The sequence below is a fragment of the Empidonax traillii genome, unplaced genomic scaffold, assembly GCF_003031625.1.
Source record: "Empidonax traillii isolate 1590-97213 ecotype Southwest subspecies unplaced genomic scaffold, ASM303162v1 scaffold1067:size500408, whole genome shotgun sequence".
NCBI lineage: Eukaryota > Metazoa > Chordata > Aves > Passeriformes > Tyrannidae > Empidonax > Empidonax traillii.
Genome location: NW_020956260.1, coordinates 413,255 through 436,813, shown reverse-complemented (window position 1 = coordinate 436,813; position 23,559 = coordinate 413,255). Strand labels below are relative to the sequence as shown.

The 23,559-nt window shown below is 41.2% G+C and overlaps 1 protein-coding gene across 1 annotated transcript; it reads left to right on the top strand.

The window, feature by feature from the left end:
* The first annotated feature begins 560 nt into the window (after positions 1-560).
* On the top strand, positions 561-23,466 carry TOMM70 (translocase of outer mitochondrial membrane 70). Its single transcript, XM_027904581.1, has 12 exons — positions 561-824; positions 9,185-9,358; positions 10,290-10,416; positions 12,876-12,985; positions 14,263-14,411; positions 15,581-15,788; positions 16,391-16,525; positions 17,649-17,756; positions 18,870-18,986; positions 19,831-19,928; positions 20,278-20,400; positions 21,352-23,466. Exons 1-12 carry the CDS (start codon positions 576-578, stop codon positions 21,503-21,505), a joined length of 1,752 nt encoding a protein of 583 aa, XP_027760382.1. The 5' UTR covers positions 561-575; the 3' UTR covers positions 21,506-23,466.
* The last annotated feature ends 93 nt before the right edge of the window (positions 23,467-23,559 follow it).

Sequence of the window (23,559 nt, the reverse complement as noted above, 5' to 3'; positions counted from 1 at the left end):
ACTTCCTGTGCATCAGTTTCTGTCTCTTGCCTCTTGTCCTATCGCTTGGCAACCACCAAGAAGAGCCCGGTTCCATCCTCTTGGACGCCCACTTTTAGATATTTACACAGTTTAGTGAGGTCCACTCTCAGCCGTCTCTTCTCGAGGCTGAACAGACCCAGCTCCCTCAGCTTCTCCTCGAAAGAGAGATGCTCCAGTCCCTTAATCACCCTCGTTGTCCTCTACCGGACGTGCTCCAGGAGCTCCCCGTCTCTCTCGTCCTGAGGAGCGCAGAGCCGGACACAGCGCTCCAGAGGTGGAGCGCACTCCGCGTGTGAGCGGCCCAGAACTCCTTCCGCGCAACATCAGTCCAGACCCGAGGCCCCTCCAGCGTTTTCGGGCTGACACCTCTCCCGCTCCGGCGGCGTCCCCGCGGCCCGCATGCTCTGCCGGTCTCCCCCCCGGGGCTGCGCTGCCCCGCCGGGCCGACAGGGGCGGTGCGGGCGGTGCGGGCGGGCGCGGCTCGGCTCAGCCCCGCGCTCCCGGCGAGCCCCGCGTGTCCGCTGACCCTCCTCCCGCTGCTCCGCCCGGGCGTCATGGCCGCCTCGAAGCCCGTGGAGCCGGCGGGCGGCGGCGGCCCCGCGGGGCTGTCCCGCTGGCAGCTGGCGCTGGTGCTGGGCGCGCCCATCCTGCTGGGCGCCGGAGCCATCTACCTGTGGGGGCGGCGGGCGGCGCGGCGCGGGAAGGGCGCGAGCGAGAGGAAGACCCCCGAGGGGCGGGCGAGCCCCGGGCCCGGCGGCGATGGAGGCTCCGGGCAGCCCGACGGGCCCGGCCACGAGGAGATGGTGAGCGGGGGGCGGCGCCGCCGGGAGTGGCGGCAGGGACCGGGCTCGCCCCGCCGTGCGCGGAGGGGCCGGGACCGGGGTCCCGGCCGGGGCAGCGAAGGGGTGCCCGGCTGCGATCTGCGGCGGGGTGGGCCGGGCAGGCGACCGGAGTGGTCCGGGAAGCGGCTCTCGGAGTGCCAGTGCGGGAGGGAGGCGTGTGAGGGGATGGGGTTCGGGTGGCATCCTGGTCGTGCTCTGCATGACACGCCCGGCAGGTCACTGAATGGATCGGGTTGGAAGGGACCACAGTGAGTCGTCTGGTCCAATTTCCCTGCTCAAGCAGGGTCGTGCTAGAGCACGTGGCACAGGATTGTGCCCAGACGGTTCTTCTCCACGGAAGGAGACTCCACACCCTCTCTGGGCAACCTGTTCGAGCACACGGTCACCCGCGCAGTAAAGTAGTTCTTCCTCGTGTTCAGGAGGAACTTCCTGTGCATCAGTTTCTGCCCGTTGCCTCTTGTCCTACTGCTCTGCACCACCGAGCAGAGCCTGGCCCAGTCCTCTTTACAGCCTCCTTTCAGATATTTATACACGTTAATGAGGTCCCCTCTCAGCCGTCTCGAGGCTGAACCGACTCAGTTCCTTCAGCTTTTCCTTGTAAGAGGGGTGCTCCAGTTCCCTCACCCGCTGGGCTCCTCCAGGGGCTGCGTGTCTCTCTGTGGTCGCCCGGTGTGACCCGTAGTTCCTGGTCGCAGTTCTGCCCTCACCTCGCAGCAGTCTGGATTAGCTTTTTCCCAGTGTGCTTGTTCCAGTCCTGGTGGGACTGGTGTGTGTTCAGCGCGTTGCTGAACACATCGTGTTGTGAAGTTCACATCAACTGGGTGAACGTGACTCTGACAATGTGCTGCTGAGAGGGAAACGTTCCTCTGCTTCTGAGGTGTAGAATAGCTGTGAGTAAGTTGTGTCTGGGAACAGTGTTTTGGAAAGGAAATCTGTGATCTGTTGTGTGTTAGACTGAGAGAGAAAGAAAACACAATCAAGATAATTTTGAAATGAAACACGTTCCATGAAAGTACTAAAGCCATACAGTTAAAGTAACAGACCTCAGGAAGAGGTTGCCTAAGTAGACATGCTCTCAAAACTTATATTTATCCTTTTGTAAATTACTGTTCTGAGAATTTTCAGATATAGTGATCTATGCAAAAACTGAAGGATAACAGGCAATATTGGAGTCCATATCAAATCCATAATTCTCTTGCATAACTGTATTTTGGAAAATGCATCTAAGGAGGCATTTAGCACATCTGCTGTCACAGAAGTACATTGTCAGTCATGCTGCATTACTGAGGTGAGGTTGCAGTTTACAAACATGTTTAAAATTATGGATTTGACAAACTGATTAGCTTTGGTAAGAAAATCCTGTCTGGCATTTTCTTTTCCCATTCTTGTGTACCATTCAAAATGCTTTGAATTGTCAGACGACAGTTCAAACTTCCCATCTGAAATGAGAAGGAGGGGAAAAAATCGGCTTCTAAGACTGGAAAAAGTCGGTTTTAACTTTGATCCTTGGTGATGAAGATCAGTGTGTGGGCGGGCAGTGGCAGGAACACTTGGGAGTGGTGAGGAAGGTGGCAACTTCCCTAGCTGGTGAATCATGGCTACCCTCAGGCATTGCTGGAAGCATAGTGAGCTATAAAACCTATGCAGGACCTTGAGGCAGTTTCTTGAATGCAGTGATTTGTTCCTTCACAGGCACCACACACTACTGAACAAGTCCTATACAGAGGACAAATTCAGACTTTGTTTACCATGGTAATTTTGGCCTGTGGCTGCAAGCAGCATCTGGCACATTTTTAAGAGTGTGGTTGCTAGGTGTGAGCTCTGGTTTGCAGCCTGCCTGTGACCTTTGTATAGCTGCAGTGACTTCCCAGTTAGTATATTCACTCTTGATTGTGTTTCTGAATTCCAGAATATAAAATCCAATGGTTTGTAGTCATTCTGCAGCTGTACTTGAAGCAAGCTCTTAAAACATTTAAAACACTTACATAGCATTTGATTTAAAATACTGTTTGTCTAGGTCTTTCAGATTGCTCCACAAATTAAAATACTGGAAGACTATGCATCTGTGTTGAGTGGTATAACCTAGAGTTCCTTGAAGAGTGTAATTGCATACACTGTAAAAAAATGAGCGATACTACTTCAGAAAAACAATAGAAGAAGTTGCCAGATTTGACTGATGACATGAGATAATTGTCTAGCTGCTCAAAATATGGCTGCAGCGGGAAAATAATTGTGACTGTAAGTTCCCTTGACTGCTTTATGTGTGTGTTGTTCATTTTCAAAGTGATGATGCCATGTAGATTTCATGTTTCCCCTCATATTTTATTAGTTATGGATATTATTGATAAGACCCTTGATTGAAAATATAATGGTGCAGATGCTTTACTTGTAAAACTACCTGCATTGTATTAGTCTGCCTTTTTAATGTGGTGGGTTTTTTTTTTAAACTCAGTCTAATTTCACATACAAATCTGCACAGTGAATAAGTACTTCATTCAGTGGAAACACAAGCGGGAGGTCTTTCAGAAAGGTCAGTAATGAATTCGCTACCAACAGCTGTGTCAGCTAACTATTCTTTTACTCATAAATGTAACTAAGGGCTCATACTTTTTTGTGCATTTCATTCAATCAGCTCTTGTATCCATTTGGTGCTTTGTTCACTGTTTCTGAAGACACAACCTTGTTTTTTATTTCTTTGTTCTTTGAAAATACGCAGGCTCTGAAATCTTCCTTATTCTTTATTCAGACTTGTTACTATTTTGCATGCAGTTCAAGCTTTCCTTTTACCTGCTGCACGGGCCTCACATTTTTTTTCCCAGGCTGTGTCTGCACTGGAGGCTTCTCCTGGCATTGATGCACTGGTCAAGTGTGTGAGCTGTGACTGACATTGTGTTGGCAGGAGCCCTTGGCATAGGTGCTATATCGGGAAAAGCTGAACTACTTTTGAGATTCCTTCTCCTGTAAGCACAGCTCCTCAACACCGCAGTAAACTGGTATTATTGGACCAGTTAAGTGATGATGATAAAACTGCATCTATGGATGACTCAAAGGTTGTAAAGTCAAATTGCATCTGTTAATTACAGAAGTTGTCGTTGTTTCTTATAATTTCGATGGAACATGTTATGGTTACTCAGTAACAGCAGTTGCTTTTTACGTGCTCTCCTAGTTTGTAGTGAATATTGCATAACTTAAACATGGAGTGCTTCGCCTTTATTGCTTTTGTTGATTCATGTTTTTTCACTTATTCCGTGATACCTTCAAGGTATCACGGAATAGTTTTATACTATCCTTGCCTGACAGGAGTGAGCACTGGTTAGTCAGTGAGGTAGTGTGTTGGTTGCTTCAGTATTTTTTCTCTTCAAGTTGAAATCACTTCCCATTGCAACTCTGTGCTAGTCCAAATCTGACCCCTTTAATCTTTCAGCAAGTTTGTGGAGTAACCCTGTAGTTTTGGTATGTGAGGAGGTCAGCCAGTGGCTTTGTGTACTGCAAACAAAGCCATTTGGGTCCACAGCAGTTCACTGTCTTTGCACATTTTCCTGTGAGCTGGATACAGTCCTTGAGTGCAGTGGTGGGTGAATGTGACCAAACTCCTTGGCTTTTGTGCTGCCACATATCGGGATCAGCAGCCTACTAGTGTGGCTTCTTTCCAGTGTCTGTTTTAATGGCAATTGCTGAGTGTTGTCTCTCTCACTGCTGTGTCTTTAGATCAGGGTATGATCAAATTAAAACCCTTTATCTACATATACTCATCTTGGTTCTTACTCTGAATTGATCTAAGCAAAGTATGTTAAAAGTAATTTCTCTTGTACTATACACCTGTTGCCTAATAAATCTCTCTATCAACCTACCCTAAGTCTTCTGTTTGATGCCAGCTGTAGTGGACAGGTGTAGAAAACCCTTAAATATGTGTGTAATAGCAGAAGAACAATTGTTAGACTCTTGTCATCTCCTGTGCAGTTTGCTTATTCGTGGTAGGTGTGAACGGCAAATTAATTTAACAGGATGGTGACTGAGAACGTTGCCAAAGTGTACTGTAAACTTGAGCTTTGTTATTTCTCACTAATAAATACATCCTTGCTTGCACTCTGAATTTACATCTTGGGCTCATATAAACACACTTTCTCTCATAGTTGTTTCAGTGCTAAGGAGACTCTTAAAGCAATTTTTACTCAGTCAATGCCTTTCATATAGGTTTGAAATTATATTATTTGAAATTATATGAAATGAACCTTAGTGCAAAAAAAAAAAAAAGGGGGGGGGGAAATAAGTATTCAGAAAAAAATAAATTTTTTTTGGTACCTCATCAAGAGGATCCTCTCACTTGGAGAGGAAAAAAGAGGTCTAGACCAGGGCTTTATTTTTTTTGCGAGTTGAATTAAGGTGGCTGAAACACTAGTCCCCCTCCATGTCATCTGTCAGACAAGGGCTCATGCAAATCCTTTTCAGCCAAAAGAAAATGCTGAAACTCTATGCTCATGCTTCTTTTGTGAATCACTGTCATCATTGGCTGGCAGGAAATTTCTTGTCCTGCTTTGAGTAACAGTCTCCCTCAAATATATAAAGTTCTGAATTGCTGGGGGTTACTCAGCATTGTTATTCTTGCTGTTGGCTGTCTGTTGCTGTAAAGTTGCTGTTTGCTTGCAGTTTCTGAACATTTTGTGAGGAAAGCCTGTTTGCTGAGGTTAAAGTAGCTGCTAAGACGTTTTTGTCAGTGCTCTCTAGTCTTTAGACGGGTAGCAATCTGCTTGTTTAGTTACTTGGATAACTGACAACTCAATCACGCAAATGTCCTTTGGCTTAAACTCTGTTGCGACTTGTTAACGAACCGTTGCTCAGAGCAGTTCTAAGTACTGAGATGTTATTTTTTGGTTAACTGCAAATAACTTTTGAGTTATTTGTTTTGAACTTACTGTGGACTTACATTCTTTTTATTGAGGTTTGTTTGTTGCACAGATTCTTAGAGCAAAAGGTGACAAATGGGAGAGTTTTTCTTGCTCTAAATAGACCTTCACCTTGGGGGTAAAAAATGTCCAGTGCACCACACAGAATGGCAATGGGTCAGGTGAGGAGAAGCAGTGAAATTAGAAAATAATGTCTAGAATCATTACTTTGGCAAAAAAGTGGAAGAAGTGAGATTTTTCCATTACTTGTGCATGAGGTACGTGAGGTTTGATTGTATAATCAGTTTCTTATGTACACATCTTGTGTACATCCTGGTAGCAACTGAGAAGGACTGGAGGGCTAAGAAAAATATTTTAAAAAATTGCTTAGAAATCTTGTCAGGGTTAAATTTAAGACTTCACAAACTTTCGGAAACCATTCTTATGTTAAGAATTAATTTCCATATTCTTATTTGTGCTATCACGAAAATGTTTTGCAGCGTGTAATGAGATGTGAGCTTAATATTTTCGTATAAAATAAACAGCCACCAAAAAAAAAAACCCAAAACCTCACAGCCAAAAAAAAAAAAACAAACACAAAAACAACCAAACAAACTCAAAACCCAAAACAAAGCCCAAACCCAACAAAAACATGCATTGCATTTGATGGTGTGCATACCAAGGGCTACAGCAGATTAGTTTGACCAAGTTTGCCGACATAAAACTTCCGAGAGCTACGAGTCTAGTTTAAGGCAGCATAAACAAACAAACAAACAAATTGATTTCTTCCTTGCCGTGGGCATTACCGATTACTTCATCACATAACAGCGTGTTGCGCTCCAAGTCCTGATTCCTTACCCCCAAATTTCTTGGATCATGCAATGAGTGCAGCAGAGAATGGAGCCAGCACATACTCCGTGATTCACTTCTGTGTAGCTGGTTGTGTGGTCTGCAGTCCTGCAACTGTTGCTAAAGGCTTACTCTGATAACAGAGTTACTAATGTTAATAACTTGGACATTGCATTCATAGCCTCTGAAGTTTTTGGTCCCTGTTGAGGGCACTTAGGCTTGTCTGAAGATTTGATGCTTCCCAAGAACCAGCAGTGACAGCCCCAGACCTACAGATGTCTCGCTTCCAGTTAAAATTCCTATCCCACACCTGCCGCTGGAGCAGCCATTGCATTTGCCTATTATCCAGTAGTTTTCATCTGTAACTCGTGTCTGTGCAAGGGCTGTCGTGCAGGGCGGTCAAAGTGCATGGGTTGGAGCACATGCACCGCTCAGCTACTGGGGTAGGAGATCCCTGGGCTGAAGGAGCTGGCAGTGTTCACAAAGTAGTAATCTTGTCACAGTATACGCTTAATCGCTGCAGTCTTGAATAATTTTCGTTCTGGGAACACATGTATGAATGTAGCCTGTATTGTGTGTTTTGCTTTTTTTGGTTCAAGTTAATAGGGTCAGCGTTGAATTTTGTAGATCATTTCACAAAGGGTTTGCTGTAGAAATGCAGAAGGAGAAATTCAAGCTGACTTTCACGCCTTTAAGTTTGCTGCATGTGCATAACCCTTCCCTTAGTTAAAAGAGAAGCATTGTTGCATTTAGAGCTAAATTTAGGACATACTTGAAATGAATTTAACCTTTTTGAACTTCAGCTTCAGTTCTAAAGAAACAACTTATCAGATACACAGTTACTTGGATCTCATTAAAAGTATTTGCACTCTAATTCTGGCTTATGTATCCATTGAGTTGCAAACATCAGTTACACCAGTGTAACTGGTGAAGTTAATAACCTTTTATCAATTTAAATTTAAAGTCTTGCAATAGAAAAAAATTTAAAAGCCACGTAGATTGTTTTGTTCTGTGAGAAATAAAGATGGTGCAGATTGATTTCCTACAAGTCCAGTGATTAGTGACTTGTGAGAGAAGAGCTATTGTGGCAGTAGGGATATTTAAGAAATTCTCTCCCTTATATGGTTTCACTTGTAAGTCTCCCCTCAGGCAAGTGCCTGTAAGATACTTTTGTTCTATTTGGATGCCTGTTTTTATGTAGGAACTAAGGCTACCACCCATTATCTTGTTCTCTCATGCCAGGATTGGAATTCAGGCCTTAAAAGACAGGCTGTACAGCAGCATCTGGCTTCCCTTCAGGTTTTCAGTTTTAAAAATCACTTAGATGCTAAAAATGGTCAGATTGGCATGAAGTGAGCAGACATGAAGGGGAACAGGCAGATGAAATGCAAAGATGCTTTCAAATTTGTCTTTCAGCGATCTGGGTGTGGTTTGGTGCTGGTGGTGGATGAGTGGGGGAGAGAAGGCAGAAGTATGGTCAGAGAGCTGTACTGACAGTTTCCAGCAAATCCTAGATGATCTTTTCCATGCAGGTAAAATGTCATGAATCCTGCAGCTGTTGTTTAGGCATTACTGCCCCCAGTCTGTACTCTATCCTTCCTCAGAGAGGCCAGTAGAATGGCATGTGTGCTCGGACGTCTGTTCATTTTGGTCAGGCAGCTTAGCCAGAACTGCCCCAAAATGTTGATCCTTGAAGCTAGGCTGTGAAAGAGGAGCAGAAACCCAGAAGATTAAGGTTAGGATCTTTTGCAGCTCTGTATTTCTTGAATGTGGGTCATACCCCTTTGGTAAAGAGAGCATTTTTACATCTGATTCCTTATAAACCATGGCACTTGATAACTCATGTAAATCTAGGGGTTACAGGTAGCAGTGTTAGTTTTTGTAGAAATACAGAGGATCAACATGTGGTGCAGAACATAAAGATGCACTTAGCAGGGTCTCAGGCCAGTTAGCAAAGTGTCCCATCCTCTGCTAAGACAGTGATGGTCCAGCCCTTCTCCTTGGATAAAGCAAAGTGTGTAAAGCTGTAGAGCAGTCAGCTATAAAGTTAGTTAATTTTGTCTAGTGAATAAAAGGCAAAGGAGCTTTATTTTCCTGACAGACTTTATTTATTTTGCTCAGTAGGTCTTTCCACAAAGCGTTTTCCATATTTAATTCATAGTCTGATGAGTCACCTCTAGTCTTATAGGCTATATTTATTTCAGTAGGAAACCCTTCTATTTCAATTGCTTTGAGGGCTTTTTTGTCTTTGCACATTTAGTATTTGGAGAAATAACTTACCTCATTGGTTCTTCTGATCACCAGCAGTGTAAGATTACAATCTGTTTAGCTTTCTAAACAGAAATCACTGCATTGTTTAATACCATTGCAGTGAATCTTTTGAAAAGGTTATCTCCTGTCTAAAACACTTGCAAAAGAAAATCTGTTGTTTGTTTCGTGGGAATAAAATCAGTGATATTTTTCAAAAGTCTAGGCTAGAGTTTACCACTCAGATCCATTTTTATACCTTTGAAGATCAGCCCTTAAGTGCATAGTTTGTGTGACGTGGTGCTTTTCTTATTTGAACTGACCTATCACTTTCTTTTTCAGAGCCCTCTTGGTAGAGCCCAAGCAGCCAAGAACAAAGGAAACAAGTACTTCAAAGCAGGAAAATATGAGTCAGCTATTCAGTGTTATACTGAGGCTATCAGCCTGTGCCCTCCTGAGAAAAACCTTGATCTTTCTACCTTCTATCAAAATAGAGCTGCTGCCTATGAACAGCTGGTAAGAAATTTGGGATAATCATGTGTTTATTCAAAAATGTAGCATTGTCAGTTTTGTATTTTGTCACTTCTGTCCGCTGAAAGATCCCCGGTGATATCTTCTGCCTTCACAACTCACTAATTTGATTTTGCTTTTCTCTACTAGAGGATTTCTTTAACTGTTGGGTGAAAAGCCAAATATTTTGGAAGGATGCTGCTTCAAAATTTAAGAAAAGAAATCATAGAAACCCTCTGAAGGCCAAGACCTAAATTTCACACATGGGAAAGTAACATTTACTCGATAGCTGAGTGTACTTGGTATTAGATTTAGAAGTCAATCAGTGTTGCTTATTACAGTATCATAGATTTGCTTATGAGGTCAAGTTAGTCAGCTTTATAAAGGAGTGGAAAAATTGGCTTTGTGCAGTCTGAAGTATCAAGTGAGAGACTGATTAGATAAATCTGGTGTTGGAGGAGAGATAAAACAGTTCTTGCCTAACACAAATTCATGCCATAATGAATCCCAAATATGTGTGGTCCCTCTATCAGGAAAACCTGTTTTGAAATAACTTTTTTTGTCTAAAAAGTGCTTTAGCACTTTGTTAAAGTTGTTTGTTTTCATTATATTTCCATCTTTTTTCCTTCTAGCTGTTTTATACCCGTCTTTCAGTCCCAATGTTACCTCCTGCGAGCACCTTTGCATGAACTCAACGGTTAATTTTTCTGTAGGAATTCCTTTTCTGCTCCGTCGCTTTTCAGGTGCAGGTGGCTTGCAGTGGTGGCCAGGTAGTTTCTTACTGAGAAACTTGCAGAAATAGAAGCCAGCAGGTAGAACCAGAGCCCTGGGAGCTGCAGCTCCTGTCAGGTGCACATGACCCTGGAGCTGGTCATGACAGGCTAACATGGAGCAGCTGAGTGGGGCCTCTCTCACCGTGTTGTTTTTCTCCCCACAGCAAAAATGGACAGAGGTGGCACAAGATTGCACAAAGGCTGTTGAGCTTAATCCTAAATATGTAAAAGCTCTCTTCAGGCGTGCAAAGGCCCATGAGAAGCTAGACAATAAGAAGGAATGTTTAGAAGGTGAGTGTCTCATGATGTGCATGCTAAAAAGTGGAATTTACTCTGGTGCTTTGGAGATGGTGACTTCTGGAATTGTTTTGGGTTTACTTCTGTAGCTACGATAATACAGAATTATTAAAACCATTCATGGCTACTGCAAATACATATTCTTCTCTTGTCAGAAGAAACCTTTTCACATTTCTCAAGCTCTAATCTACTTACATCTGAAATAACTTCTGAGAAATTCATGTTGCTGTAGCCACTTAAGGAATTCTTTCCCCAGGAAACTCCCTGCATTTTAGGGTAGAATTCATCTAACATGCTGAGTGGATAACCCAGACAACAGTCATTCTATTTCCATACAGTTAACAAATTTTCTTCTTCCCTGTTTGTTTTAGAGAAATTATGCTACTGCAGAAACAAGGGTGCTTTTGCAGGTGGAGATAAATCATCAGAAATAAGAGTATGACAGTCATTTAAATGCAATGGACAGGTTTTAGAGGGAAAACAGCTTCAGTTGAATTTGGTTCTGGTGCATAGCTTATGAAAATTAAAACAGATTGAATTTTTTTTTTAATATTAGTACTACGTATTTGGCAGAAACTACTGTGTCAGATCCTTCCATATATTATTCCTAAACAGAATACAATTTAATCTGTCAGGAAGATGGGACTGAAAAGCCATGGAAATTTAGAAGAAGTACGGGTCAGGTGTGTTGTCTCAGGGCAATTTTGAACTACAGTACACTGCTTGAAAGGACTCATATAAATTTCATCAAGTCAAATCATTCCTGCTGATGAAAGGTTAAAAGGCAAATGAAATTTTCAGCCATGCTCATTATCAAAGAAGGACAGAAAATAAGTGCTTTGACTGGCAAATCTGACTGTTAAATTAGTTTCATGATGTGTAACAGCTAGGAATTAGGTCTGCTAAATTAGGAGGTTAATAAGATGTGGAAATTTTATCCATCTGTCTGTTTATCTGCTGGCAGAATGCCTTTATGCCCTTTAAGACCATAGTAAATAGAAAAGGACAACTTAGTTCATTTAGGTACTCCTTTGCAGTCACTATCAGCACTTCCAGAGTGCTATCATAAAATGTAAAACCTTATGGAGTTGTGACAAACTGCCAGCTGATAAAAGCCCCAAGAGAGATCAAGTGTCCCTGTGACAGTAGAACAGCTTTTAAATGTAACTTGTTTTTTTTATGTCAATAGCAGTAATGTTGGTGACAATCATTTCAGCTTTTGTTTGTGTTTGATTTTTAGCTTGCAGTTTTTTCAGACCTGAAATTTTCCTAATTTTGTGAACTACACAGTTTTTCTTTAATTCTGCTTTTACCTATCAACCATATATGGCCAGTAACATCCCAGGAAGTTGGGTATGTCCATGCAGTGGAGGAGATCAAAACCAGACAAACCCCAGAAAACCCTTCCAGTACCAGCAAAAAAACCCTCCAGTGATCCCTGGCAGTATAATTTGAGGAGGTGTTGCTGCTGCACCCAAGCCCAGGCACCAGTTTGCTTTGGGCAGAGCACGTCTGCTGAGGTTGTACAGCTGCTCTTTCTGGGCATTTTCCTGGGGACTCCCCTGTGCGTCCTGACCATGCCAGAGCTGCGGGGAGTTTCTGCAAAAATGATGGTCCCTGTAGCAGTGCAGAATTAGAGACCATACTAAAACTCCAGGGTAAGATGTTTGCTTTTCAAGCTTATTCAGGCAATACACTGCTTGAATTTCAAGGCCAAACTCTGTTCATCTTGACTGATGTTTAAATGAAAATTAAACAGGGAAAATCCATGGTAGTTTTGCATTAACTAGAGGATCCAGAGAAACAGTGCACCCTAGGAGCGCATTTCACACTGCAAAGCTTGGTTCAGGCAGCAGTGGGTTAACTTTTGCAGAGGTTTCTGTGTGTAAATGAAAGCAATGTGATACGGGTTGGCACTTTAAATCGGCCAGCAAGGTATTTCTCCTTGCTCCATTCCAAAGTCACAGAGGTGAGCAGAAAAATTTGAGATGTAATATGGGAAGATTTCTTGAACTGAGGAAGAAGTGACATGTGATGAGACTGACTGAGAATTTTAGAAGTAGAGAAGTAGCACAGGTCCCAGAAGAAAAGCTGTGTTAGTACTTTTATTTAATGTAAACATACGATGAACATAATTAATATCCTCCAGTTTTCAAAATGGGGGAAGCCCCTGATGGAGGGATACATTTTCACTGTCCATCTAAGTGTATCTGTCTCTAGATAAAAACAGGAAGAGAAAAATAAATTTAATTTCTTTCATTCACTATCATGAAGTCCTTTTATCCCAGGAAGGTCATTTTGGATACAAATTGGTGTCTTGGTAAATACAGCAAACTGGACACTGGCTATTGCCCTTGAACAGGATGTGTATTAGTTGTAACAGTGGCACATATTATCATATTCCATTGACTATCAGAATTTCTTTAATTTCACTCTTGTATGTTGTTTCCTAGATGTCACTGCAGTCTGCATTTTAGAAGCCTTCCAAAACCAGCAAAGTATGTTATTAGCTGATAAAGTTCTTAAACTCCTGGGAAAAGAAAAGGCCAAAGAGAAATACAAGGTAGGACTTGTGATATTGCTGAGAAATTGTTATTTCACCTGACTAGTTGCTGAAACGTTGGTTGTTGGCATTCTGGCAATTGTGAACAAGTCACTGTCTTCATCTGCTGAAGTGTAAGAAGCAACACAAACTGTGTGGTACAAAGCTGCTGTTGTACCAATGTGATTTTCCTTTGGGACCTGTCCAAAGTTTTTGAAACCTCAGTAGGGAAGAGAGATCTACTTCTAACAGTTGTTTCCATTTAGTAATCAAATTTATTCTGACATTGAGGAGACTCCCTAAGATTGTTTGCTGCCCTACTTAGTGCTTTTCTGAGCTTGCAACTAAATGGAAACTGGATGTGTTGGAAAAGGTTTCTTTGCATGAATGTTTGGAAATTGCAGAAAAGAGAACTGTGGAAGTATAGGGATAGCCAGGAGCAGTCATTTTAAGTGGCTGTAGGTTTACAGCAGGTATTAATACATTCTTGCTTGTTATTAAAACATTCTTCCTTGTTTTTTGATGGTAGTAGAAGTACTGAAATCCATGTTGGTTTTGAGGTGCTGAATTTCTTTCCTACAGAAACTCACGTACATGTGTGGTGTCGAGGTAGCAAAAATGAGTTATGCTATTAGTGTGGTGGTGGCAGCATCACAAAATAGATGTGCTTCAGAAGAGTGCATTCAGTGTTTTCATGCAGGAGAGACTGAATTGTCATTTTTGTATGCAGTGCTTATTTTGAGCAAGAAATATTTTTTGGCCGTAGAAAGGATTCATAGAAATGTGTCGTATCTGGGCCAAGTTCCACATAGAACTAGGATATTGCCTCATTAGTCTCCGTTGTAATGATAGACAGCAGCTTCTCTTGGCCAAGTTGGAGAAAAGAGCAAACTGCTGTTCAGAATCTACTCGAATTCAGGCTCATGCTTAAACCACCACGCTTGGATTTTTCACCCAATTTATGTGCACACTTACTGCCTTAGTACGTCTACTCAATGTCTTATGATATCCTAAGAGTCCTCATTTCTAGCCACATATGCAGAAAGTTATTATCTCTCTCCTCTCTGAAATGTCTTCACTTTCTTTCCGCTGGTGATGGGTATTGCACTGGGATCTGAAGCTTAAAGAATCCCTAAACATCAAACTGGCAAAATATCAGACCATCAAATGAGAGAGTGAAAAGTCATACATTGGTTCTTGCATCAATTTTTTTTTTTGTAATCACATTTGTTTGCGTTTCCATCTTTACCATCTGAATTTTCCATCTAATTACTTGAAATTACATTTCTCTGTTTCAGAATCGGGAGCCTCTGATGCCCTCACCACAGTTCATTAAATCCTACTTCAGTTCTTTCACAGATGATATAATCTCCCAACCTTTGCTTAAGGGTGAGAAGTCAGATGAAGATAAGGATAAGGAGGGAGAAGCTTCTGAAGTAAAAGAGAAGTGAGTGTGCAGTACAGTTGGGAATTGTTTGGTGTTGGAATTAAGTTTGCAGTGGTTTGGACATTTATTTAGTGTAACGTGCTGCTGTTTTTTTAGTACTTGGCATGGGAAATCCCATGATAAATTATATCAGTGTTAAAAACAAAACCTGGGTGAAAGCTGACTGCCTAGTTCCAAACCTCCACTAAACAGAGGAAGGACAATGAGATTGGGAAGTTATGCTGAATATTTACTACTGAATATTTAGTATGATAGTAAATCTTAGGAGTTTTACTGGACTGGAGAGTGCTGAATGATACTTCTGGAGAGAGAAATATTTTACACTGAAGGAGTGTTTCCAAGGAGGAGAACAAGTTAGCCTTTGGATTGGAAGGGAGAAGACAAGCTAGGAAAAGGATATTTTTAAATGAAAACTATGAATTTACAGCAACTGAGCCCAAAGGGGTGTTTTATCATCCTGCGATCAAATTGCCCATAAATGAGAAGTTTGTTCTGACGCAGAAAAGCTTGAGGGTTGTTTTGTTTGGGTTTTTTTAGTGGGGCTTGAGCAACACATAAATGGTTCTTTAACTTACTGTGCTGCTTTTGAGTTTATTTTCGGAAGATAGCACTGCTATCTTACTAATGGAAACCATTGCAAACAGTATTATGATTTTCTTTTAAAGTAAGATAGAATGTCCTGATCTACAGGCAGATTCACTGAATCCAGGACGCAGATGGAGACAAGACTGTGCTTACTGTAATTTTTGCAGTGAAATCCATTCTTCCACAAAAAAGCTGCAGATTGCTAGGTATAATATTTCAGTTTTCCTGACCTGGAATTCCACCCCAGCCCTGTTGTTTCGAGGCAGAGATTGTTGCTGTTCTTCATGTGAAAAAAAAAAAAAAAAACAAACACAAAACAAAAACCAAGGGACAAATGAAGCCCAAGTTCAAAAGCTTTAAAACATTTTTCTTCTTTATTTCCAATGTAATTTGGCCACTCTTTGCTAGATTGTTTCCTGTCTGTGATGGCTCCCTCTAGGAATAGATGTTTCAATGGAACTATGAGGTGTTGCACCAGTGTAGCAAAAGTTGGTATTTGTAATGATTTAATGAAAAATCTGAATTGAAATTGTAGTGTCCAGTGAATGCACGTAGATATACAACTGTTCTTACATCATTTACAGCTCTGGCTATTTGAGAGCAAAACAATATATGGAAGAAGAGAACTATGACAAAATCATCAGTGAAAGCACAAAAGAAATTGAAGCAAAGGGAAAATACATGGCAGAAGCTTTGCTCCTGCGAGCTACTTTCTACTTACTTATTGGCAATGCAAGTGCTGCCAAACCAGACCTAGATCAGGTCATCAGCATGGAAGATGCCAATGTGAAGGTAAGAATCTGTCACAGCTGGATGATAGTTTGGGGCTGAGAAGTTAAGATGATAAACCTACAATATAGTTCAAGAAGCTGTTTTCCCAAGTTTTCAGATATTTTGATGGAAGTGTTCTCGTTTATTTACTGTTTTGTCCTTTTATTCCTGACAAATTGTTTTTTCCAAGGGCTTGTTGGTTTTTGAGGTGCTCAGTAGTACAAACTAAAGAACAGAAGAAGTTTCACGAATTGGAGGCTTTATCCACTGTGAAAAATAAGTTTATAGATAAGTGAAAAACATTAATTTCATTTGCATATTCAGCTGCTTCAAAAAACATTGATCTATGTGTATGCATAATAATTAAAGAAGATTTTGGAGGAGGTGTGAAAATCCACTGAGACGGAAGCATAGGCTGAAGTGCTTGAAATTAAGTAAGGGAGTTGATTTATTTAGAAATAAAAAATTGTAAATAATAATATGAAACTTATTTCTGCTTAGAATAATTAAAATCTATCAGTGGGAGAAACTAGTCAAGTGAAAAATTTACTGTGGTTGAAATGAAGCCTTAAATGTGGAGGAACAACCGGAGTGGCTGATGCTTCTCTGACCATGTTTTACAGCTCCGAGCTAATGCCCTGATCAAACGAGGCAGTATGTATATGCAGCAGCAGCAGCCTGTGCTGTCCACACAAGACTTTAACATGGCTGCTGATATTGATCCTCAGAATGCAGATGTTTACCACCATCGAGGACAGGTAAGAAATATTTCCCTATATGCTAAAAGGAAAAATGATCAGTACGTCATCGGAGACACTTCATATGGTTTGTGGCAGAAAGACATGAACTCATAAGTGGAACTTTTGGGGAATAAACACACAGTCTAACTTGCAGGGGCAGGCCAGGCAGAAGCAGTTTATTTCTGTAGCTATAGGAACGAACACAGAGCAACAGAGTTTCAATTCTCTATCAGTATAGACTCTGACTTAAAAGTACAGACACTGTTCTGGGGAGGGGCCTGAATGGCAGAGCAGCATCTGCACAGGAGGAAGCTTTGTTACAGAGTGCTCCTGAAAGCACCTGCAGCAGTGTGGCCTAGACTTGCATCTGTTCAGCTCATCCCTGCTGTGTCCTTGACTAATTTCTAGACCTAGAAAGGCCTGCTTCCACGGACCTGTAATATGAATAGTGCTGGCAGGAAAATAGGAATATTATCATATGCAGATATGCTACGTTGTATTTGTGAGGAAGACTTCCATGGATCAAGTGTCTTTCTCCATGATTTCGTTGGATCTCCTTAGTGCTCAGAAAAAAAATGATGCTTTGTGTTGATTGAAGGGAATGAAGGTTTCCTGCAGATTGAAAATTAGTGTTTTACTGTAGTTTCACAGTAAAGTCAGAGAATGATGAAGTGAGCTCTGCTCTTGTGGAGGAATGAGAGTATCAAAAAAACCCAAACAGAAACAAAACAAAAAACCCAACCAAACAAAAAAAATTTTGAAATGCAAGCTGGAACAGCCAGAATATTTCAGTGTTAAAATAGTGCACAGACATTGACTATAGAGAGGCAAAATGACTTGAGAAAATACTTCGTAGCTTTGGAGCCTGGACATAATGCTAAAGCAGTAATGGCAACAGTCTAAAAGGCAAGCATTCTCAATCCCCACACACAGACATTGCCTTCGTGTGCATGTAGCCAGAGTTTCACTGGCAGCTTTTGTATTTTATGACAGTGATTTTAGTTACGGGTTTTGTAGGTTTCTAGACAGTTCTAAAACTGAGCTGGAGATGATATGAGTAACTGACACTAATTGAATTATCACCTAAGTGTCTGAAGCACAGATGAAATACAGAAATAGGATTTTCTTTCATTCTGGCTAGCTGAAAATTCTGCTTGACCAAATTGAAGAGGCTGTGGAAGACTTTGATGAATGTATCCGGTTGCGACCCAATTCTGCCTTGGCTCAAGCACAGAAATGTTTTGCTCTGGTAGGTAACTTGCTGGTTTTTATCTGGGTGTTTTATCTTTAAAGAGTTCTGGAAAATATACTGTGTTTCTCTGGTTTATATTCCAGTTGAATAGGAAAGTAAGGCAACAAACATCTCTGTTTTAGTAGTAAGGTGAAAGAATAATGAAACGCTTTCTTCAGTTGTAGTATGGGTTTGCTGCTTTCCTTCTGAAACATTCATTGTTCAAACAGTAGGACATTTTTTCTGTTTTGTGGGAGAGGAACAAAAAAATCTTCATTTCAGTTGGATCACATAAAATTGATTTTAATAAAGTTTTCCTGTTGTAAAAGACTCTCACCTTCAAGAAATTGGAAACAAACTGTCTCAAGTTGGTGCAATGACTCAGTGTGCAAGAATCTTCTCAGGACAGCTTTGCACGGTGTGAACAAGGAGGAATGCTAGGTTTGGAATTTCTAGGCATTTAAAATAGTGGGAGGCTATCACAACTATCAGGCCTTATGACTTCCTGCTTTCTCCCATTTTCCTCTCCAAATCCAGAGGCTTGGACATGTGGTAGGTTCCCAAACCAGAATGTACAGGCATGTCACTGTCTGGAATTTGTCACAGAATCAGAATGGCCTGGGTTGGACTTAAAGATCATCCAGATCCTACCCCACTGCCAAGGTCAGGGATACCTTTCACTAGACCAGGTTGCTCAGAGCCCCATCCAGCCTGGCCTTGAACACTGCCAGGGATGCGGCATCCACAGCTTCTCTGGGCAACCTGTTCCATATCTCACCACCCCTCACAGCAAAGAATTTTTTCCTAATATCTAATCTAAACCCACCCTCTTTCAGTTTGAAGCCATTCCCCCTTGTCCTGTCATTACATGCCCTTGTAGAAAGTCCATCTCCACATTTCTTGTAGGCTCCTTTCAGGTACTGGGAGGCCACAATTAGGTCACCCCAAAGCCTTCTCTTTCCAGGCTGAACAATCCCAGTTCTCTTCTTTATATATCTCTATATATGTGTGTGTATATATATGTAAACTTTTAATTATTATGATGCAGGTCTGATCACCCTTTTTGTAGTATGGTGGTGTGTAATTTTTCTCACCCCCCCCTTTTTTTTTCTTTTTTTTTTTCATAAATAGTATCGCCAGGCTTATACAGGAAGTAATGCTTTGACTGTGCAAGCAGCCATGAAAGGCTTTGAAGATGTCATTAAAAAATTTCCAAAGTGTGCTGAAGGCTATGCACTCTATGCTCAGGTATGTATTTCTCTCGAGGAAAATGCTACATTCTCTTGCACTTTTTTCTTTGGATAACATACATTTCTTCAAATAATATGTGGAGATTTTTGATACTGAGTTCTGAGATAACTCATGCTGTCTTGTATAAGCTATATGCATTTATGGTTATGGGTGTTCTGGGGTAGAGGAAGCAGAGGGGAAATTGGTGGTGCAGAATATAGAGCAGAGTAATGAGAGTTGAGGGCAGTTATTAGGGGACAGAAGTCATTCCTGCATGATTACCCCCTTCCGGCATGTGTGTGGCATCTCACATGATGAATGTCAGGGTTTCTCTAGGAAATCTGGGAGTTAAATGTGTGGGACTAGGGTAAAAGTTTTGTTCTGCTACAAGTGGCAGGTACTGGTTTAGAAAGCTGTTTAGGGTGCACTTGTAACAGAGACTGTAATTTCTCTAAGAAAACCCACTGCTGGTTTTAGTGCGAAGCATGAGATGTTCTGATTTTAAGTAGGTAATACAGATGCCTTTCCTTTTGAAAGAAGTGTATTTGGAAAGGAAGAATTGAGGTTTCCAGGTACAGTCTGTTAGAAAGATTTTTAGTTGCAGAACACAGTGTGTTGCTTGTGGACCTCTCATTACAGCTAGTACTGGGGTCAGTAATTCTTGCACTTCAAGCCCAGCAATTTTCTTCGTAAGAAGCCTCAATTTTGAACCTTAACTCTGGTAACTGATGTGCCTGACCTGCTCTACAATAAAAGAACTATATCCAATCACACATTGTCAATATGGTTTTAATTAGAATTAGCCCAGTGCAGAGCGCATGCTTTGGTTGCTTATTGACATGTAGTTTCTCTTTTGATGCAGGCACTAACTGATCAACAGCAGTTTGGCAAGGCTGATGAAATGTATGATAAATGCATTGACCTTGAGCCAGACAATGCTACTACATATGTTCATAAAGGGTATGTACCGAGTTTGCAATCCTTTCGGTCGAGGGCAGTTGCCATATTTAGATGATTCAACCTGAAGTGAATGTTTCAGCTTCGTGTTGAAGTTTTTTCTTTCATAAAACAACATATAACAAGTCTTCTTGGGAGAAATTTGCCTTTCTTTAGTGTCACTAAAGCAGTAACGTGGCTTATTGAAGGTGACATTCATAGACATGTTTCTAAAAGTAATGAAGTTACTAAGTTACTGCCTACCCTGCATTAGAAATGAAATGCATTTTACATTTGGGATGCTTTTGCTTACCATGATCAGGGTTTTGGGAGGAGTATTTGAAGTCTGTTTGAAATTTTCTTTTTCTTCTAGTTTACTTCAGCTCCAGTGGAAGCAAGACTTAGACAAAGGGTTAGAACTCATAAGCAAGGCCATTGAGATTGATAACAAATGTGATTTTGCATATGAAACCATGGGAACGATTGAAGTGCAAAGGTAATGCTGAATTGAAGTGCTAAATGTTCTTAGTTATTTTTGAAATTACAGTAGTTCTTTAAATATCCTTATGGATCATAAGTCTTAAGATCTTCTCCCCGGTGCTGTGCAAGGCCAGCTCTTACCCAAAGTCCTGACTTCTGTTCTCTAATTCTTCGGTAAAGCCTTCCATTCTCTGTGGTGTAATTCTGATTTAGGATCTGACAATTTCTCATGTTGGTGATCTTCATATTTACTGGGCAACATGCAGATGAGTCTGTGTATGTTTAAAGACATCCCTTCTGCATTTAAAGTGACTTCCTTAATCATCACTAGGCTTCACTTGTGTCTGATGTTGTCCTTTAACATAATGGGCCATTTGTACTGAAGATCCTGTGCTGTTCTCTCCTGTAGCCAACAAGGAGTGCAGATTGCAAGTTCTCACCTACCGAGGAAACACTAATGCACTGTTCTGTAACATTGTATTGCAATTGGGCAAAAGTTTGGCGTGTAGCTGAGAGTACAGTTGAATCTTTTTTTAATATGCCCAGTCATCAAAAGGACAGACAATTAAACTACTGCCATGAGAAATTTTGCAAGCTTTTGCTATTTAAATAACGTGCTTCTGTCTGTGCGAGTTTTTCTTTTATGTATACAAACTCTTCTGAAGGGAGGTGAGAGTTCCTTTGGTTGTCCCAGCATTATCTTTGTAGTAAATAAACTTGGTGTCCTGGTGAGAACATTTTATCCTGCATTACCACCCGTGGGGGCTCCCGAGAGGAAGACTTTTTAACAGTTGTTCCAGTTGTTTAGTCTTGGTAACAGTTTCTCTCAGTTCTTATGGTGGTCCCTCCCGATGTCGTCTTAAGCTGCCAGCAGTGCTGAGTGCAAGCCCTGAAGGAAAAATGATGTTGCAGAGATGAAAAAATTGCTTTGGGAGTCTTAATTGGACTAAATTTTCATTTGTTTCAGAGGTAATCTGGATAAAGCCATTGAAATGTTCAACAAAGCTATCAACCTGGCCAAATCCGAAATGGAGATGGCTCACCTCTACTCACTCTGTGATGCTGCCTATGCCCAGACAGAAGTTGCAAAGAAGTATGGATTGAAACCACCAACACTGTAAAGGAACAAGGAGGAAATGGCGTTCTAAAGTGAAGTTGCCCACTTCAGCCAGCCCTAAAGACGCTGTTGCAGACCATGCTGAATGGTGGAATTAGTTTTTTCCCGTTCGTGGTGTTGTCATTTGCTACATCTGTTAAATGTTTAGGTGTTGTGGGAGTGGTTGTTCAAGGAAGTATGAATTGCTGCATCTTGTTCCTCCTGCAGCAAAAACCTTAAGGTGTGTTAAGGGAATTAAAGTTGCAGGGGAACAAAAGGAAGATATTTTGGCCATGCAAATAAAAACTTCACACTGGTTCATTTTGGGTGATTATGTTGTGGGCGATTTTTGCTTTATCAAATAATAATACAGCATGTGGGTTTTTTTCCTGTTGATTTTAAAGGTAATACTAGTCAGTGCTGTAAAATAGATTTCTTTTTTATATCCTATTAATCCTTGAGGGTTGATTTTAATTTTGCAAAAAGGCAAAAATTAATTTTCAAACTTTAATAATAGAGGGTTTTTTTAAGTCAGTAGATGTGGAGAGAATCCCTGTAAATATATGCAAGCATGCACAATCTTCCCTTAAATCCCCTTCCACCTTCTGCATAACTTACTTAGAAATAGTCCTGTGGCAGCTATTAGGGAATTAATTTGATAGTCCTTATCTTCACCTCAGAAAGTCCTAGAGGACTGATTAGGAGAGCAAGTAAAAAAGGTTGCCTGGGGAAGGAGGTCAGGTAACACTGCTTCAGCAGAGACTTCACAGGAAGAAAGGCTGTGTTTCTGTGTAGCAGTCCTTACTTGAATGTCATGGGAAGCTGTTCTGGAGGGTTCAGAGGGACTTTCAAGAACAGAAAGTACTGCTGGGAGTCAAGCTCCCAAAGGTAAGGTCATGCTTGCGTATAATCTTTGTAATCTCTGATGCTTTTGCATAAATGTTACCATCTAAATCCTCTTCAGTCTCCAGAGACAACTGTGTTACGATCTGCTCCTTCTAAGAGCCCCTTTGCACAATTGAGTGAGATAAGGAACAAAGCATAGGCTAAAACTTCAAATAACGGATTTGGAATCTGCATTGGTTTCCTTGTTCCGTAGACCTTGTCTTGTCTGAGATTACAAATACTGTAGAAAGGAAGCAACTGTGCTGCCAACAGCAGAGGGGCAAATTATGGAATAGTCTTCCTTTAGTTAGGAACTTCACCCTTGCTTTGGGTTGATCTTTCTGATGTGGAAGTCGGTCAGTCCATCTTGCCTCTCTCTGGATTGATGTGGCTGGATAAACCTCATGCAAATGATGTAGCTTAATTTATGACACACTAGTTTGGGCTTCTTTCCATCCTGAAATCATAGATTTGTTTGTGGTGAATTGTCTAATGTATTTAATCTTTTAAGGAAATTAATGATGCTGTAGTCAAACTGTCTTGTTCTGTAGTTGTGCCACCATACAGCGGCAGCTTGCATTTTCAACTTGACCTTCCTTTCTCCCAGCAACTACAGTTGAGAATTCAAATGGTGGAGAATAGACATAAAGCTTTAATCATTCTATTTTAGCTAGCTCAGTAGGTGATCTGAAATCATAGCACTGGTGTAGAACTGAAGGTATGGGAAGGTACTGGCAGCTTCTAAGGGCACTGCACATAACAAGTGTCAAATGTCTTCTCGAACTTCCAATCTCTGCATCAATTACCTGAGAACAAAAATATGCCAGACTGGAGGAGTTCTCCTGAGGAGTTTTTATTCGCATGGCCTTATTTACATTGGCATTTTCTCCTCATCACCCCACCTGTACCCCATTCCTTACCCCACCCAGTCAATTAAGGGAAAAAAGCATGTGCTGTCAATTACTAGCATTCCAAATCATCACAGACTTTTGCCTGTTCTTGAACTAGTTTGAAACTGCACTGAAAGGATGCATTGTCTGTAATTTTTTTGTAAATGACATATCACCTGTAAACTGAAAAAATAAATACTACCTTCAAGTATCTCTCTCTGACATGTATAAGAACAGGTTTTGATGGAAATGCTCTCTGCTGTGGTGAACTCTGTGCTTATTTGATGTTGCTCCAAATCTAGGA

Excerpts from the sequence above, each read along its gene's own strand:
- TOMM70 (XM_027904581.1), top strand. The coding sequence starts at position 576 with ATGGCCGCCTCGAAGCCCGTGGAGCCGGCGGGCGGCGGCGGCCCCGCG. Across the intron at positions 14,412-15,580 it reads GCTTCTGAAGTAAAAGAGAA|CTCTGGCTATTTGAGAGCAA; the intron begins GTGAGTGTGCAG and ends CATCATTTACAG. Across the intron at positions 17,757-18,869 it reads CACAGAAATGTTTTGCTCTG|TATCGCCAGGCTTATACAGG; the intron begins GTAGGTAACTTG and ends TTTCATAAATAG.